Below are 19,084 nucleotides of genomic sequence, written 5' to 3' on the forward strand. Positions count from 1 at the left end.
GTAACTAAAAGATAAGTGATGAGGTTGCACAGGTGGAAGCATAAAGAGTAGTGGTGTAGACACAGCTGCCTGACAAAGAAGAGTTCCGTGAAGGCAGACGAAGGGTAGGTTTTATATCTTTGGGCTCTGCCCGCATCATGAAAAGTGGCGAGAGTGAGACAAGAAGAAAGAAGCCATGGCAACAGGCATTGACCAAAATGAGGCATCCATCCCTCTGTGACACTGACACAGCTACATCATCAACTGTTTTGTTACGAGGAGCTATGTTACAACTATTGACTCTATGGTCTCAGGTGTAACAGTGTTAATTGCATTTTTTTATATTTATGGTCACTTTTAATTTAATTCACAGCGGGACACAATGTTCAAGGTGAAATGAACTCAAGGTTGGATTATTTTAATGTTTGATTATTTTAACGTTGCTTAAAGCATCTTCCTCCTACCTTTATTTGTATGACCCAGGTGTGGCCACACCTCTTCTATACCTGAAGCTAAAAAGACTTGTGCAAAGCAATACACCTTTGCATCTCTTAGATATAGTCTCCTGTCTCCACTCAGCATAGAAATTAGTACTGAGACTGATTTTGATGTTGGAGGACAGAAAACATCAAATAAACATGCACATATATATGACTTCTATTTGCTATTACGTGATGTGTACGTGACAAATAAAAGGTTCTTGAGTCTTGAATCTTAAAACAAGCACTAATTTGATAAATACCAGTAAAGTTAACCTTCAATACATAATCACATATGTCATACATAATCATACATAATCACATCAGTTGCACTTGTAACATTTATAACACACACACACATTATGTATGATTATACATAATGTGTGTGTGTGTTATAAATGTTACAAGTGCAACTCATGTTTTCACTTATTTTCTATGATGATATGTGGTAAACTGACAGTACCATTAGAGCTTGATCAGAATGAGGATTGGAAACATATTTCTTAATGGATATGAAAAAGTTTGGAAATTAAACTTGCAGACTTACAAAAGTGCCATTGTCCATTGCCAACTAGAATGTGTGTAGCATATGAAATAATGTCAAAGTGCACAGATTAAATTAAAAAAAAAAAAAATGAATGAAAAAGGAGTGAATCGCACTATTTATTTATTTATGCATCTATGTATGTTTCGCCTTCCACACATGACGCCTGCGCGGCTCCGTGTCCTTGGATATTTTTACGCCCATTTCCTACTCTCCCGCCTCCTTATTTGTTGACCGCTGTGATTGGCTGTTCGAAATGACACGTTCCAATCAACCTATGAGGTGCCATCTTGATTGGTTAAAATCCGCCAGCTTCCACTATCACGTCACTCCAGTTCGACAGAGGACAGGTTCAAGATGGCAGCGTCCCTGAGGTGCTTTCTCCGCTCCGGAAAGGTATAGATTAAATCGATGTTTTTAAAGCAGTGTTTGGTCTTTCTTGGAGTGTAATGTTTGTGCTCCCGCTCTGTTCTCCTGCAGAATACCGTGTCAGCTCTGCAGCTGCGGGATTTTCACAGGAGCGCTCCGGCCGCAGTACAGGTCAGTGTTAGCATCTAGCAGGCTAGCTGTTTCTACAGCGAATGATATCGGTAAATATAGTTTTGATTGCACAGACAACAATAATTGGCTGAAGATTGGATGGGGGCTTGTTTTAATCAGCAGCTGCCTGTTTTAAATACGTGTGTTAAGGTTTAGGGGTCGTGCTGTTGTGCGGTCACTGAGCAGAGGGATGCGGGTTTACATCACATCAGCCCTCATCGCGCTGACAGCTGTCTCACATTAACATAAATAACTGTCACCAGTTTGAGGGGAAAACTATTAAAACAAAGCTTAAGCTCTGAAACAGTGCAGACAACAAAATGCACACTATTTAAGCAGAACAGCAAGAAGAATCCAGGAATTTGGAGTATTTTAAACTCCAAAACGAGAAGTGCTGCTGGAATACACATGCAACATCTCGAAGTGTCTTTAAATATTGTAGCTGCATCTGGGGTTGCTCGTGTATTTTAAGCAATTCCTTAATATAATTGGCAGGAGGATAAAATTAATCAAGGCATTTTCACCGAAGTACAAACTGCATCTTTTGCTTGTCATTAAGAGACTGTAAATGGAAGATGGTTGTAATATTGTGACATCAGACTGTGCACTCTAGGGCGGAGTAATGGACAGGTTTAAGGTCAGAGCACTGGTTTTAAGTGGTCAGTAAATTGGTGACAAAACTAAACAGATTTAAATAATTTCTACTTGTGTTGGATACAAGTAACTACCAAGAATGACTTTCAGCTTTTGAGTTCTGAACTAAAACCTTCAGTCTTCTGAAAGCCACTTGAGACTAAAGTCTCTGGAAATTGTTTACAGCCCTATATGAAACAGGTTTTGGATGGAGACTTGCTATTGTTGCGTCCATAAGTTAAATTTTTAACTTCAGTATGTGGAAGCCAGTGTTTTCTGTGACGTGTACTGATTGTTTTGTTGCCAATGTTAGATGACAGTCCGTGATGCCCTGAACCAGGCAATGGATGAGGAGTTGGAGAGGGATGAGCGGGTGTTCCTGCTGGGTGAGGAAGTCGCCCAGTATGACGGTGCTTACAAGGTAAGTTTAAAGCTCAGATTGCGAGTGAAGTTCCTGGAGGCAGTTTGTGTTCTGTCCCAATGAGGGCAGTCAGACTAATGGTGGTTACTGGTGCAGGTGAGCAGAGGGCTGTGGAAGAAGTATGGAGACAAACGAATCATTGACACTCCAATCTCAGAGGTGAGCTCCAAACGACCTGCCCTACAGATGTTTTCCACAAATCTAAGTATCACCACTGGTGGTGTTGGACTCATTTTAGTAACATTTTGTTTTTGGTGCAGATGGGGTTTACTGGCATTGCAGTAGGAGCTGCTATGGTAAGTCTGACCTGTTCCTGATGGGATGGGACTATATTAAAGTGACTTTAGTTTGTAACATTTTTACTTGAGTCTGTCTAAAACATCATTCTAAACCCTGAATAATCTTGAGTCCATTACCTGAGATAATGGGCTTAAGTTTAAGAGCTTCATAATTACACTTGAATTCTAAGCAGTAATTCAGTTCTGTGCACACTTTGCTCTCTACAGACCTGAATTATGGCTCCATTGCCCACCAAATTAGCTTTACACCTCAAGACCAATGAAGCAGTACACAGGCAACTCCCAAGCCACTTTGACTTGTATAATAAAGCACTTTTCCTACCTTGAAGCCATAAATGCCAAAATAAGAGTTCCTTTAGACTAGAATTCAAAGTACAGATTATGAAAGCTCTTCAGATTCAAACTACCCTATTATACTTGAAACTTGCAATCGACAAATTCCCTAACAAGATCAATGTCCTCTTGCAGGCTGGTCTGAGACCCATCTGTGAGTTCATGACCTTTAACTTCTCCATGCAAGCCATTGACCAGATCATCAATTCTGCAGCAAAGACCTATTACATGTCAGCTGGGCTACAGTCAGTTCCAATCGTTTTCAGAGGCCCTAATGGAGCATCAGCAGGCGTCGCTGCACAGCATTCACAGTGCTTTGCTGCATGGTGGGTTCAAGACGTCACGTTACTGTTTGAAGTAACTAGCTGATGTTTGGCAGGTCTGACATCAGTGTGGTCATTTGTCTCCAGGTATGGTCACTGTCCAGGACTGAAGGTTGTAAGTCCATGGAACTCAGAAGATGCTAAAGGCCTCCTGAAATCAGCCATCAGAGATGAAAATCCTGGTGAGATGCCACACTGAAAAGCTTAAAACATGGATGTAACCCTGCATATCAATGTTCAGGCACTGCTAGCTCCAGTTGATTACATCAGTGTTTAATTAAATAAGCCAGCTTGTCCCTAATGTGTCTCAGCCAATAGTCAAACAGTAATTCAAGCATTGTTGGACTGCAACTGACTGTTCTTGTTCTGGGGTCCGTTCTTCGTACCTCGCTAAGTAGCTAGCTGGATTTGATTGTTGACGATTTCGCGTGATCTTGGATCGTTCGGTTCTCCGAAGCTCATCCGGGACTTGCTGTCATAGCAACAGATCCGTAAGCGTAAACCTGCTTGGGAGCAGGCTTACTTTATGTAAACAGGATTAGATCGCGGCCACTCAGGTATGTACACTTCATTTATACGAAAGCAACAGCGATATTTCTCCACTGTTTTTTTTTTTTTTTTTTTTTTTTTTTCCATAAATAAATATTATCAATGTAACTAAAGATAATGCAGTATTTGATTCCTTTATTGATTTCATACAGATACATACAGGTCATTTCCTAAAAAAAGGAACTGTACTATTTCATGTATTTGATTATTTCAGATGTAATTCATATTTTAGAGTAGTAATAGTAGATTACTTCGTGTAATCAAGATGAGAGACCACAGCTATAAAAGCGAAGGTGGATTTGGGAAGTCTGTCGCAGCCATGTCCTGTCCGTTTGTACGCGAGCAACCCATTGCAGAAGGTGCAAGATTGATGAGAGTTTTCAGAATCCAGCGGATATTGCGGGATAGACAGGATCCTCTCTCTCGTGTGTGTGTGTGTGTGTGTGTGTGTGTGCGCGCCCCAACTTACTGTGCATGCTTCAGTTACCTCTTGCATGGGAACAGGTAAAAGTGATGGTGTTATGTAAAACTACACACAAACCCCACAATGTCAATAAATGTCACAGTACAAAAAGCTGGGGTGTGACGAGGGGGTGCAGGACCACCACCTGTCTTTATTTGCTCTGTCCTTTTCTTGGTTGCTGTTATAAACCTAGGAAAAGTAACTGTAACTAGGAAAAGTAACTGTAACTAGGAAAAGTAACTGTAACTAGGAAAAGTAACTGTAACTAGGAAAAGTAACTGTAACTAGGAAAAGTAACTGTAACTAGGAAAAGTAACTGTAACTAGGAAAAGTAACTGTAACTAGGAAAAGTAACTGTAACTAGGAAAAGTAACTGTAACTAGGAAAAGTAACTGTAACTAGGAAAAGTAACTGTAACTAGGAAAAGTAACTGTAACTAGGAAAAGTAACTGTAACTAGGAAAAGTAACTGTAACTAGGAAAAGTAACTGTAACTAGGAAAAGTAACTGTAACTAGGAAAAGTAACTGTAACTAGGAAAAGTAACTGTAACTAGGAAAAGTAACTGTAACTAGGAAAAGTAACTGTAACTAGGAAAAGTAACTGTAACTAGGAAAAGTAACTGTAACTAGGAAAAGTAACTGTAACTAGGAAAAGTAACTGTAACTAGGAAAAGTAACTGTAACTAGGAAAAGTAACTGTAACTAGGAAAAGTAACTGTAACTAGGAAAAGTAACTGTAACTAGGAAAAGTAACTGTAACTAGGAAAAGTAACTGTAACTAGGAAAAGTAACTGTAACTAGGAAAAGTAACTGTAACTAGGAAAAGTAACTGTAACTAGGAAAAGTAACTGTAACTAGGAAAAGTAACTGTAACTAGGAAAAGTAACTGTAACTAGGAAAAGTAACTGTAACTAGGAAAAGTAACTGTAACTAGGAAAAGTAACTGTAACTAGGAAAAGTAACTGTAACTAGGAAAAGTAACTGTAACTAGGAAAAGTAACTGTAACTAGGAAAAGTAACTGTAACTAGGAAAGTAACTGTAACTAGGAAAAGTAACTGTAACTAGGAAAAGTAACTGTAACTAGGAAAAGTAACTGTAACTAGGAAAAGTAACTGTAACTAGGAAAAGTAACTGTAACTAGGAAAAGTAACTGTAACTAGGAAAAGTAACTGTAACTAGGAAAAGTAACTGTAACTAGGAAAAGTAACTGTAACTAGGAAAAGTAACTGTAACTAGGAAAAGTAACTGTAACTAGGAAAAGTAACTGTAACTAGGAAAAGTAACTGTAACTAGAAAAGTAACTGTAACTAGGAAAAGTAACTGTAAAGGAAAAGTAACTGTAACTAGGAAAAGTAACTGTAACTGGGAAAAGTAACTGTAACTAGGAAAAGTAACTGTAACTAGGAAAAGTAACTGTAACTAGGAAAAGTAACTGTAACTAGGAACCCAGGAAGAGTACCAGTCTTCTAGCTTGCTTGCTTGCTTACTTGCCACGCCTGGACCGTCGTTGACCCCCCGCCATGATTCTAGCCTACGTCACAGCGTCATGTGCGCTTTTTACATCAACACGAAAACTGCACTCGTGGTGCTTTCAATTGTACTCGGAAGGCAGAATTTTCAATTTCTGAGTAGGAAGATATAGGTAACACCAGAGTGCAGATGAGCTGCGTACAGGGCTGGGACAAAAAATCGGCCCGGGCATTTTGACTAGAGACCGGCCCACCATTATAGGAAAAATCATAAAGCCTTTGAATGAAAACAAACACTGCTGTTGACAGTGATGTACACTGTTTTTGATGGTATATCTGTATCAATCTATGAATCGTTTGTAAGATTCAGATAATTTTTTTTTTTTTTTTTAAAGCTAGACATTTTAAATGAGAATAAGAAAGAAAAGTATTTCTTTGCGCCCTCCTTTCCCTGTTAACGCCCTACCTGGCCCCCCTGGCAAAACTTTGCTAGACCCGCCCCTGCACAGTTACCAGCTGTCAGCTACATTAATAAAATAAAAAAAGATCCTGGTGTTATTTCTCAGAAACAGTTCATAACCTCCCTTCAACTCATTCATGTCATCTAAAAGGTAAACCTGTTTCTCCATCACCTGTTCAGCTCTGATGATTCAGTAAGGACCTCCTGGTTTCATCTGCATGTTTCCCTCTCACCACATATCCAAACCGACATCATGACCAGCAGCTTTTACAGCTGTGGCTCCAGCAAACATCAGCTGATACTAGAAAGTAATAAATAAATTCTAACAACAGCTTATCAAGCTGAAACGTGCTGCTGTTGTTTAACGCGACATCCGCTGGTTTCTTCTATCTGGCGCAAAGTGGACTTGCGACAGAAAAGCCGATCAGCTGATCATTGATCAGTTTCATGAGTAGAAACAGGAGAGGGAGGGGGAGAGAATGAGAGAAGAGGCAGCTGTGCAGCTCCAGCTTTGTGTCTTTTTCATTCTAGCTTTTAGTACGGGACAAATCGCGTTCCTTTTTACCTCAACACGAAACGCGTAATATTTTCTCTGAATACAAGACGATTTCGTTTTTTACGGAGTGGTTGGCAACTCTAATAATTAACCTTATGAATAAAATAAAGTTGAACATCAGTAACATCATAGCACCCACCCAGCTGTATAGAAACTCTGTCATGCTAGCTTGTACGCAGTACAAAAAAGTCAGCATAACGAAAATAAACTCCACCTAAACTTGGTTTATATCTGACCCAGATAGACTGCAGGTCATAACTTCTTACCTGAAGTTCAGTTCACCTGACACTCGGACCGGCGGCCTCGGGTCTCTCCTCCTCCTGCCTCCCCTTCCCTCATCCACCTGCTGGCCGCCACCACTTGCTAATGTTACTGAATCTGTGGAAGCTCCGCCATAGCCACCACACGAAGTAACGAATAACGAGCCTATCTAAATCCCAGTAACGACTAACGCGTTCCTGATTTTGGCATAATAACTAGTTACCGTGCTCATTACCACAATAACGTAGTTACTGTAACGCGTTAGTCCCAACACTGGTTATAAAGTATTTAAAATGGCATAAACGTCAGCTGAAAATGCACCTTGAGTTAGAGATGCAGCTTGAGTGAGTTTGTAGCAGCCTGTTCAAACAGACATGTGAACTGAATCTGTCTGCAGTGGTGGTCCTGGAGAACGAGCTGCTGTATGGCGTTCCCTTTGAGATGTCAGAGGAAGCGCAGTCCAAAGACTTCACCATTCCCATTGGAAAAGCAAAGATTGAGAGACAAGGTGAGTGACAGAACACCAGGATCTGGATCCTGGGTTTTTAACACTGAGGCTTCACAACTCATTTCTGAACATGTCGTTGTTTTCAGGGAATAGCATCACCCTCGTTGCTCACTCTCGGTATGTTGGTCACTGCCTGGATGCCGCAGCTGTCCTTGCCAAAGAGGGAATAGAGTGCGAGGTAATGCAATGCCTATTGACTGGATGAGCTAGACTGCTCAGCAGCCTGTTAACCATTTGTTGTCTGTCAGGTGATCAACCTTCGCACCATCCGTCCCATGGATGTGGAGTCTATTGAGACCAGTGTGATGAAGACCAATCACCTGGTGACGGTTGAGGGTGGCTGGCCTCAGTTTGGGATTGGAGCAGAGATCTGTGCCAGGATCATGGAAGGTAATCTAAGCTCCAGCTAATTTGAAAAATAAACATGCATAACTGATTCCCTTAAACTCCTAGATCTGGATCTTCAGGAGCCAAAGCACAGATGACACATATTGGGATGGACACTAATGATTGCTCGTGTCTTTACTAATAGCTGTTGAGTCTGAAGTCACAACCTCTAATGATTTCAGGCCTCAAGTCTAACACTCCTTTAATTTTTCAGGTCCTGCCTTCAACTACCTGGATTCTCCTGTTACCAGAGTAACTGGCGTAGACATCCCCATGCCATATGCTAAAATCTTGGAGGACCACAGCCTGCCGCAAGTCAAAGACATCATCTTCTCTGTGAAAAAGACACTCAACATCTGAGACCCTCACCCACCTGAGTCCTTGTTTACAGATGGTGGCAAAATATCTAATGTGTAAATACCGCCAAACGCTCCAGATGTTGAACAATGCGCACAGCTGTGTAGCTCAGGGCAGTGGACACTGTTTTGGTCATCCCAGCACCTATGTGTTAACTCTGTTACTAACCTGACCTAACTGTCTGTGGCTCTGGCTGCTCTCTTGCACTTTTCCCAATTTAAAAAAAAAAAAAAAAAAAAAGTATCGTACAATCTTACTATTTGGCTATAATTGTCAAATTATAAATTTTTGACTCTTCCCAAAGTTTACCAGTTAGTCCCTTACAGAGTCTGGACTGTAAAAGCTGTAAAGTATCTGTAAACTGTTCTCGGGTATTTACTTTCAATGAACCTTCTCAAGAAGTTCTTCAGATTTGGATAATCTTTGTTTTTCCACTCTCCCTTTATTCCTGTCATCTAAACTGGGATGAAAGTCATCCTGCAGCTGCTGCCTTTCAAACGCACAGCTCACGTAACTCCTCAGACTTGAGTTTGTCTTTAAAAACGGGAAAATGGCATCAGCTGTGAGCTGGAAATATTTAATGTAGCGGCTCATTTTTGTTGACTGTTGCAGAAATAAAAACTTTGATCCTCATGTTTGGTTTGATTTGCTAACATCTACACCATCCTGCCCACAGTTAGATTGTGTGAACAGATTTGCACTAAAGGTGTCATCTTGAGATAAACACTTGGAAACTGAAGTTTATGAGGACACTAGACTAAATTGGTTATCAACCGTCTGAACTAAAAGATTGAAATATGCTGGCTGAGAAACTGCAGATGGAATAATGTTACTGTGACGGATTAAAATTGTTGGAAAGAGGTCGGAGTGATGGGAAAAGATTTAAAGAAAACTCTTCCTAACCCAGAATGTGAGCTTGGTTTTTATCCAGAGGAACTTTTTTTTTTTTTTTTTTTTTTTAGGACAAAACAACTGTATTGTGGGAAAAAGACTTAAGGTTACACACTAAATAGCACGAATGTTGTTTTTTTTTTTTCTACTAGATTAAATGAAAACTGAAACATTTGGATGTCCAGAGTAATTATTTGGTGCAGAGGCCTGGACCAAACTCCATAAAGGTCCAACTTCCGATTTTATTAATCCTGTGAGGTCTGAAGTGCTTTCTAACATTCACACATCAGGGAGAGCTCAGAGTTCAGAATCTTGCCCAAGGACACTTTGGCATGCAGACTGCAGCCACTCGGGATCAAACCACTGACTTTCCAATGAGCACATGATCAGTCTCCTGAGAAAGCGCCACCTCAGGCTCAGAGTCATGACTGGGACCTTACAAGGTTAATGAAGTGCAGTTACTCATTGTATTATGACAACAGAAAGTGTGTTGATAGTTTAAATTATTGATGGAGTCCAACAGCTCTGAAAGAAGTCTGAATACTTTCAACTGTTTGTTATAGAGTGGTTTTACTGGTTGAGATTAAAATTGGTTCATGCAATAGAATCAGTCACACATCGTCAGCCAGTTTTCCCGACTTGGATTAATCCTCGTCCTGGACTAAAAGCAAACTTAGAAGATTAAGAATTTTTTTGTTCTAGGGTTAGGCTTCATCCACACCTGAGAAACTGAGCCTCAGTGAATTTGTACATTTTGGTTTTGAGGACAGGAGAGCCCACAGGCCCAGGGTGCACCTTATACTGGTGCCCAGTTCAGATAAAAAGAGGAGAGTTGTGTTGGGAAGGGCATTTGGTGCATGATTCATGATCTTTATGCAGATCAAAATAATTCTGGTCAAAGTCCTGGATGGAGGCAGATGATCTGCTGTGACAACCCAGCAATTGTTTATGTGATGTGGATTAAAAAGATGCATTATGCTCATTTCCAGCTCTGTATTTTTGACCCTCAGTACATCCTGTCTGAAAACAGTTTCCTCATTGGCTGCCCCTTATCTGGCTCCCACAAACAGAATTTAGTGCCTATTAGCTATGCCTCTTTATATACAGACTTCATTATTTATAAATTGTTTAAACATATACACTGGTATAGTGTGTTCATATGTGACAGAAAATAGGGAAAAACATCACAGATACCCTTTAAGAGCAGCAATAAACAAGAGCCAGTGAAGCCTTAAACATTTTATTGGTTAACTTTTTCCAGTAAGAATCTCAGTTTCAGACTCGCTGTGCTTCCTCTGTCTGAGCGTCAGATCTGAGATCAGTCGGAAAACACAGCGATCCACAACTTAAACATAAAAATAAAAACATCTCTGAGACTCTGAGAAACCCCAAAGGACCAAACCTCATTACAAATCAGAGTGAGTTACAGAGTGTCCTGCTTCAGGAAGCTCTCAGACTGAACTGAGCAAACAGATCATCATTTATAAACCCTTAAATGTTACAGGTCTTTGATTTTGTAGTAATCTCATGAAAAGAACATCACATTCTGGTTCAAATTACAGTTACAGAAAAAAAAAAAAAAAAAAAGCCTATCTAACATTCATTTCCACTGTAATGAGAACCGAAGCGCAAAAAATTATCTTTTCTGAAAATTATTAGTAAACTTCACTGAAATTACAGTCTAAGGAATTGTTTTTGGTATTTATCACATCTTTAAAGGCTTTTTACACATTTCCCACTGTGTTCATGTCATGCCAAGAAAGTTCCTCTAAAAGCTCTGATACATTAAACAATCTCCTGAAAACCAAACATAAGGACACTAACTACCACTGAAAGTCTGGTTTAATGGTTACTCAGTGGCTATGATGTCTGCAGGCGACCAAATCTGCAATCCTGCCATCGGTCCAGCATGACACGAAGAAACAATGCATAAAAGCTTCGCTGTACAAGCACACTGAAGCCTTCGATCGCTTCAGTTTGGTTCACCAAAGCCAACAAAAAGTCCAGGTCCTTTTCTTGGGTGTGGATCTACTCAGCTCCCAGCCTCAGTCCTTTGAGACGTCACAGTGTTCAGAATCAAACTCGCACAATCTTCTCCTGCAAGTTTGTAAAAATAAAGATGGCGTAACCGCAGCGGGATTAGAAAATTTCCACCTCCTGATAGCTGTGACAGTCCAATGAACACGGAGTCCACGACGGTCACTGATGGCTTTATTCAAAGTGTTTGAGGATATCCAGCCTCTCTGAAGGTAAAAGTGCAGCTTGTACCCCCCTCTCATGCATTTTACATGCCATCACAAGCACAGTTTAATTTTTTTTGTAAGAGTAACTGTGTAATTACAGGGAAGTGCTTTGAGATCCAGTAAATATCCAGAATTTAAGAAATATTCAGTGGAGGGAATTGCTTGGACTTTACTGAAAGGTAAGGTGTGTTTAAGTGTAAATCTTACGAGCAGAAAATTCACTGTTATGAGAATCAAGCCATAATGTGATGAGAATAAAGTCAACAAAAAAATAACTGATTGATTTACAAGAGAATTTTGAGTAATGTTACATTTTTTAATTACTTGTCTAGACCACATTTAACTATATTTAGAGACTTTGTAGGTTCATTGATTCAAATTTACTGTTCAGTTTTCTTTTCTTTCTTTTTTTTTAACTTTTATACTTGGACATGTGGCATAACCAGAATATTTATTACCCAGTCAGGTTTGAGACCGTGTGATGCAAGCAGCAGCCTCAGAGCAGAAAAACAAAGGAAAGTCAAGCGCCAAAAAACTACAGTACTCCTACTGTCCACTTGAGGCTGTCTCCAAACGCGAGCCAATCCCCATAGAGTCCTGTGGTTAAATGGATGACTTTGCAGCAAATAAAAACATGTTTTGGTCTGTAATGGATAGTTTTCCACTTTGTATCGACTTTCCAAGCAGTGGTTTTTGATAGAAACCATATTTTTGGATAATGTTAGGCATACAGTTAGAGTGGGCAGGTACGGAAACAAAGTCAGGTGTAGCCAATCGCTGCCTGCTAGGCCTCACTTGTGCTAATCTGAGACTCTGAAGTCGTCCTAGCCACTCTATATAGAGCGTTTGGATGACTAACATTACAGTTTGCTGTACATAACACTACACTTCAGTTTTGGTGAATGGAATTTGGCAGTAAATCAATGAACTAGCTTAACAGAGTTTCCTCACAGACAGCGCTGTTCAGTGTTTACCAGCATCTCATCTTCTGCTACTGAAAGTTCAAAATACTATAAAGAGAATATTTGGCTTTACTGTGAAAACTTGAGACCCAGCGCAAAACCTTAAAGCACGATCAACTAAGAAATCATCAAAACAAAATGACTTTATTCTCATAACATTTATATTCTGTTGCTATATTTGACTTTACTAATATAACATTTCAATATCATGTGGAATAATTACTTTAATCTTCAAACTAAAAGAGCAAAACGCCCCGTGTTTTTACTCTCATCTATACTCTAGGTCATTGTACTTCATCCCGTTGCTGTTCTTGTGATTTGAGCCAAATTTCTTATTTTCCTTTTTAAATCTGAAGAAATTTTTATTTGCTATGAGGTGCAATGAAATGAAGAATTTGGTGATTTTCAGTCATAATTAATCAGCTGTGTGTGTTTTGCTGTTAGTCATATTGGAGCAGTTTTTGTGTTCTTGTGTTCTTATAGTAAAGCTCTTTCCCTCCACAGTTACCAACCATGCCAGGGAAGAGGGCGGGGACTCTGTGCTGCTCTCCGATTGGAGGTGGGGCCTGCAGCCTTAAGGGGCTGACAGATCCGATCGTCCGACCTCCGAGTGTCCCTTCAGCAATCCGAGCCTCACAACCACTACCCTCTTCTTTTTCTGCTCCGAGTCCTCATCATCATCGTCGTCGTCGTCGTCGTCATCATCCTCCTCCTGCTGCTCCTTTGCCTTTCGTTTCACTCTCTCCTTCCTCTTCTCCTCCTTCCTCTGCTTTTTTGCCCTCTTCTTTCTCTTCTTTTCTTCTTTTTCCTCCGCTGCACGATCCTCCTCAACTTCTTCCTCCTCTTGCATCCCATCGTGCACTTCCTCTTCAACTACCTCCTCTTCTACTGCCATCACCATTTCCTCCTCTTCCTCCTCCTCTTCATTGTCATCTTCTTCCTCCTCATCTTTCTCTTCTTCATCTTCCTCTTCCTCCTCCTCTTCCTCATCTGTCATCACTTCTCCCATCTGTTCTTTCAGTTGCTCTTCTTTAACGTTCATCCCGGCTTCTCCATCCTGTGTCGATCGATAGAAACATAGTCAAAAACAGCGCCCGTGTGGTCAAAAATATCACTTTATGTAGTATGTTTGTTTACAGCTAGCTGTTTGAATTTCACATGTTAAAGGACCAATCTAATACTTTTCTAAATGTAAACAAATCTCATATAAAGCTTGGATTCCCTCGTCCCCATACAGGAATCATTATTTAGTCCATTCATTTGTGCTGAACATTTGATGGTATGATAAGTATTCAGAACATTAAAACCACTGTAACATCCTCAGTGAGCTTTTCTTCGTGTCTTAAAGCAGCCACAGTGACTGTTACGTCTTTATTTTACATCAAAAATACCCTCTGCTCATCCAGGTTGTGAAAAACTGCAGTTATTTTTTGATTTGTAGGTTTTTATCTTTTATGTGCATCTGCTGCAGAGACACGCAAACGTCATGAGCAAAGATCTTTGACTGTTTTGTTTAATCTTCCCACAGCCACTGAATAGTCATGGCAAGAATCGTGGTCTTAAAATAAAAGGGAAAAACAAAATTAAACTATTTTGTATAGAAGTTGAGAAGAGCGTTAGCACCTCCAACTCTCGGAGCAGAAAACGGTGAAAAGTTGCTACGTCAAGTGGCGGAGTTCAAGTATCTCAGGGTGTCTAAGGAGCTTGGAAAGAAAAGCGTCTGGACTTCTTTAGGTTGCTTGAAGACGTTTCACCTCTCATCCGAGAAGCTTCTTCAGTTCTGTTCAGAACTGAAGAAGCTTTTCTTTCCAAGCTCCTTAGACTACGATGACCTGGATGACTGAGAACCTTCACAGACATATCTCAGGGTGTGTTTCACGAATGAGGGGAGCAGGGGATTTGTGTACGGGTCTGTTTTGATGACAAGTTAGCACATTCCTACCCTCACTTATGTCTACAAGCTGTGGGTACTAACCAAAAGGGTGAGATCCCACATACATACAGCAGACATGAACTGCGCTAACCCAAAACTGTGTCCGCGCTTTCCCTTAGAGATGTGAGAGGGGCTCAAAGTACAGCCAGCTGAAGGTGTTCAGCATCTGACCAGGATGCCTCCTGGTTCAGAGGTTATGACCCTGAGGCTGAGCCCAACTCATTGGCTTGGGAATGCCTCACTGGTTGTGGTGGCTGGGGAGTGGGAAGTCTACCCCCCAAGAGCTGGACCAACTAAACGGCAAAAACATTTTTTTTTTTTTTTTTTAAATGCAAGAATGGATGGATGATTTTATATGACGATGTAGTTTAGTCCAGGCCTTTATAATCAAGGATATGTTTATTTTACAGATTCATTAAAGCATGTGAATTAAACACATGTCTGGTTAAAAAAATAAAGCACAGCCCAGAGGACTTCAAACATCCCCGACGTCCTCACAGTACCCGACCCCACAGAGCACCTGCAGGGGTCACATATCACTGTCTTTAAGTATTTTGGTGGCATGAAGAGTTTAATTTTTAAAACTTGCTTGATTCTATAGTTCATACATTAGTTCAATCTCAGCCTCATCGATACAGATTGCATATATATCTTGTTTTGAGTCCAGCCCTACCGGTGGTGACACTCACCATGTCTTTGCCATTTCGCAGTCTGTGCAGCAGCAACCTGACGGTGTCTTTGTTCTGGCACAGGCCCATAGTGTTGAGGATTTCAAGGGCGGACCCGGAGCAGCCCTGCAGGCGGAGCTCAGCCCCCAGAGCAGCCTGCAGGAAGTTGTTCTTCCAGATGTTCCTGGTGAAGAGAGGGATGGAGAGCGCCACCACAGTCCGTCGCTCCAGCAGCATGAAAGCCTGCTCCTCTGTCAGCTGGCTGTTGAACAAATAAAGGAAATTCAAACTGTTGACCCATGTCTGCTTGGATGTGATGAAGTCTTAGTACTGATGTAAAAATATTCTGAGTCAAACATGCCTGTTGCTCTTGTAGAGGGCATTGATGTCTGGGAACAGCGAGCGGAGGCAGGTGGTGACAAGCGGAGCCTTTTCCTGAACCCAGTTCAGACATCTCCGCCAGGGGAAGGACGACAGCGGTTTTTTCCCTGATACCTTCTGATGGAAGGGATTGTCTGACAGTCGCGACAGCATCTTCATCTAAAACATCACCGAGAATGTAGGCAGTCACGATTACATAACAAAAACAGCTACCAGTTAAGAAGACATCAAATACGAGACGCCAGGAAGCTTGTTTCCTCACCTCATTTTTCAGCTGTTTGCTCCAGAACTCCATCATGGGTTTCCGGGCACCTTTAGAGGACCAGAGCATTTGGAAAGCAGCTTTGTAGCTGGACTTGCTCACAAGCAGCGCTGCTTTGCTCTTTTTCCCCATCCTGCAACCTGCCGCCTTCTTATCATTCACCTGCGACTACAGCCACACAAACAGAGTAAGAGTGTTTTTAAGACACCAACACACCAATTACAACTTCAAAAAATGTGCATACAAAAGCATTTGAGTACAAGATTTGTGATTCGGCTTGGAAAATCTGAAGTGCATTTTTCACAGTTTTAACAGACAACATTTATCAAGGAAGTAACTGACAGAGAAAAACTGCAGAAGGCAGAAATGCAGAAAAAATAAGAGGAAATTGCAGATTTTGATGGCAGACAGACTGTACATAAAAAACAGACATGATGTCACCATTTGGTCATTGAAGGTTATGAAACCTGCACATATGGTAACAAGTTATCAATTACACAGCAAATCCACCATAAACCATAACCTTATTGTCCTTTTTCCTCGCAATTATGAGAAGACTCAAATTTATAAATAAATGTCATGACGTAAGTATGAATTAAGTAAGAATTAAAACTAACAAATGAAAAAGCAAAAACTTCTGTAAAGTTTGTATTGGGCTCAAACATTACATAAAAAATGTAGTAACATAAAATCAGAGGAGTCGCCCCATGCTGTCCAACAGAAACAATGTAGGGCTCAGGTTGCAGCTACCTGCAGCTTTACCTTTTTATCTAATGCCCTTCCAACAGATGAACATATGCTTCATATGTCTAAAAAAAAAAAAAAAAAAAAAAAAAAAAAAAAAAAAAAAAAATCAAAGCTGACTTCTGTCTGTACAAACCACTTTTCATAAACTACCGAAACACTACTCTGAGCCAGGAATCTAGTCTATGGGACAGAAAATTAGCTATGAAAAGAATATGAAGAAACAACTGCTATGTCCAAAAAGGCAAGTGTTGTGTTTTGCTTTGAAGCGCTATTAGCTGCAGCTCAACTAAGGTTAGGCCATACTTTTTGTTTTATGAATTTATACCACAACACAGTACATTGGGTCAACCAGGTAAGTCATTTGGGACACAATGGTAATGATAACCTAAGGAAAAAGTAGAGCCCCTTCAGAAGATGGCGGTGAGACTAAAAGGAAACAACTACAAACACAGAAGCTCATGTTCAAAAACATCAGCAGATTTCACTGTGAAATGCTGCCCCCTGGTGGGAAGGGGGGGATAATTGCAAGCGGTACCTGTAACCAAAGGGAAAATACCTGCTGCCCTACACGTGCTTATTTACACAATTGAGAGGCTGAACTTTCACACCATCTGTCACACACACCGGTTTGGTTGGAGGCGGCTTCAGCCACAGAGTCCGTTTCCCGCTCTGTTTGCGTTTGCATTTGCTCCGGATCACCTGCGCGCACGTCTCGCACAGGAAGGACTTTTCGTGGACCACGCAGCCCGGGAAGGCCCAGTGCACAGTCTCCGGGGAGGTGAACGTGTACACCGCCCTCCGGTTGAAGGACCGACCGTGCCGCTCGAACTCGAGCCTGCAGCAGGAGCAATTTTTGTCCTCCGGCCGCCTCACTCGCCGCGGACCTCCGCGATGGATCGCCGGAGCAGCCAACTGAGAGTCTTCAGTCTTTTGGGGGTTTACTCCGGTCTGTGCCTCCACTTCATTCCCAACGGGGCAGTCTACCTCTGCACCCACAGCGGGTTCTGGAAGCTCCATTTGCAGGGAGTCAGAGGGCTGCACCGGGACGCTCTGCAAGGGCTCTCCTGGAGGATCGGTGGAAGAGCTCGCCAAGTTTGTGTCCGCAGAGTGGGCATAGTCGTGCTCGTTAGATTCGGCTGAGGGACCCGTTTCCTCATCGTTCCCCGCGTTGGCGTCAGCATTTTCACTCGCCATCATAACTTCAGTCTTCTGTTTGTGGTGAGATACGCAGAGAGAAAAACTCTGTCCGGATCCGGTTCACAGCGGAGGGCTAACGGTGCGAGCTAATGCCAAATCCCGCCAGCGTTAGCCTGGAATCCCTGCCCGGCGGAACTCCTCTGGGCGCCTTCACAGATATGTGCGGGAAAAAATCTGGTTGATATTCAAAAAAAGTGCAGTGAAAATAAAGACAGACTTCCAGCTGCAACAACTCCACAACAAATGGAAAACAGACGAGCTGAGAGCTACAGGATGTAGTCTCTGATAAATAAAACAGTTCGTGTCTCTATTGGGCGACCCTTTGCTCTGAGCGCCCCCTGTGGTGGGAGGTAATTGCTACACTCCCAAGCTAATTATAATCAGAACTGAAAAAATAAGTCAGCCACACTACCAGTTTAGGGGTCACACCTCCTAACCCACCCAGCCACTTGGGTGTGGCTCTCAGTGTACTGTCCCAGCTTTCATCTTACATCCTGGAAAGTCTCCAGGGCACTTTTGCACAGTCTGCAATGTGAATCCTATTGGCCATGGTAGACTCCTGCCTCTGTGGATCTGCTATTTAAGGCAGATCTGCTATGTGCTGTCTTTTAAGCTGGCCTTTTCTAGCCACTGATAGGATTTCTTGATATCACCCACTTCCTTTTTGTGTCCTCATCACCGTTTGTCTTCTGCTGCCTAAGGCATTTTTGAGCAGCTAATTTCAGGAGTTTCCTGATGTATTTGTGGACACTGTGTTTACTCCTAGATTGTGGTTCCAAAATTCATGGATCCTTGCCCTCCCTCTTTCCATTGATTATAGAGACTGAGGGATTCTGGGCTTTGGGTGGAGACCTCTGTGCATTGTGAAGGTTTTTCATATTGATATCAGTGGCATCAATCTCCTCTTCCCATGGCCAGCTTAATTATTCTTTCTTTCTTTCTTTCTTTCTTTCTTTCTTTCTTTCTTCCCTTCTTTCAATCATTTCAACATGTTTATTTGTTTATTTTCTTGACTGGCTTTCATATATCTTGTGTAATTCGTATTTATACTTTGATAGCTCATTTGTTTTCATATCTATCAAGTTCTTTATTTTTAATTTTCTGATTCATTCTAGCTGCACACTGTAGGTTAGGCGAAAACAACATTTCAGTCTCGTGTTTGTCCTGTACATATTGCAGAACTGACAATAAAGTTGACTATTTGTTTTTAAAATTATAACACACCGAGGTTTTTTTTT

At 41.3% G+C, this 19,084-nt stretch overlaps 2 protein-coding genes across 2 annotated transcripts; one reads left to right on the forward strand and one right to left on the reverse strand.

Moving 5' to 3' along the window:
• The first annotated feature begins 1,279 nt into the window (after positions 1–1,279).
• pdhb (pyruvate dehydrogenase E1 subunit beta) lies at positions 1,280–9,195 on the forward strand. The gene is made up of 11 exons (XM_031731486.2): positions 1,280–1,398; positions 1,483–1,542; positions 2,489–2,596; positions 2,693–2,755; positions 2,857–2,892; positions 3,364–3,554; positions 3,639–3,733; positions 7,708–7,818; positions 7,905–7,996; positions 8,067–8,208; positions 8,420–9,195. The coding sequence occupies exons 1-11, from the start codon at positions 1,360–1,362 to the stop codon at positions 8,563–8,565; spliced, it is 1,083 nt and encodes a 360-aa protein (XP_031587346.1). The 5' UTR covers positions 1,280–1,359; the 3' UTR covers positions 8,566–9,195.
• A 1,482-nt stretch (positions 9,196–10,677) lies between these two features.
• LOC120440200 (bromo and FHA domain-containing protein DDB_G0267958-like) lies at positions 10,678–18,946 on the reverse strand. The gene is made up of 5 exons (XM_039612071.1): positions 17,274–18,946; positions 15,903–16,070; positions 15,621–15,799; positions 15,281–15,521; positions 10,678–13,715 (listed from the first exon to the last, which is right to left on the reverse strand). The coding sequence occupies exons 1-5, from the start codon at positions 17,844–17,846 to the stop codon at positions 13,233–13,235; spliced, it is 1,644 nt and encodes a 547-aa protein (XP_039468005.1). The 5' UTR covers positions 17,847–18,946; the 3' UTR covers positions 10,678–13,232.
• Positions 18,947–19,084: the final 138 nt, after the last annotated feature.

This window comes from Oreochromis aureus, linkage group 5 (genome assembly GCF_013358895.1).
Source record: "Oreochromis aureus strain Israel breed Guangdong linkage group 5, ZZ_aureus, whole genome shotgun sequence".
NCBI lineage: Eukaryota > Metazoa > Chordata > Actinopteri > Cichliformes > Cichlidae > Oreochromis > Oreochromis aureus.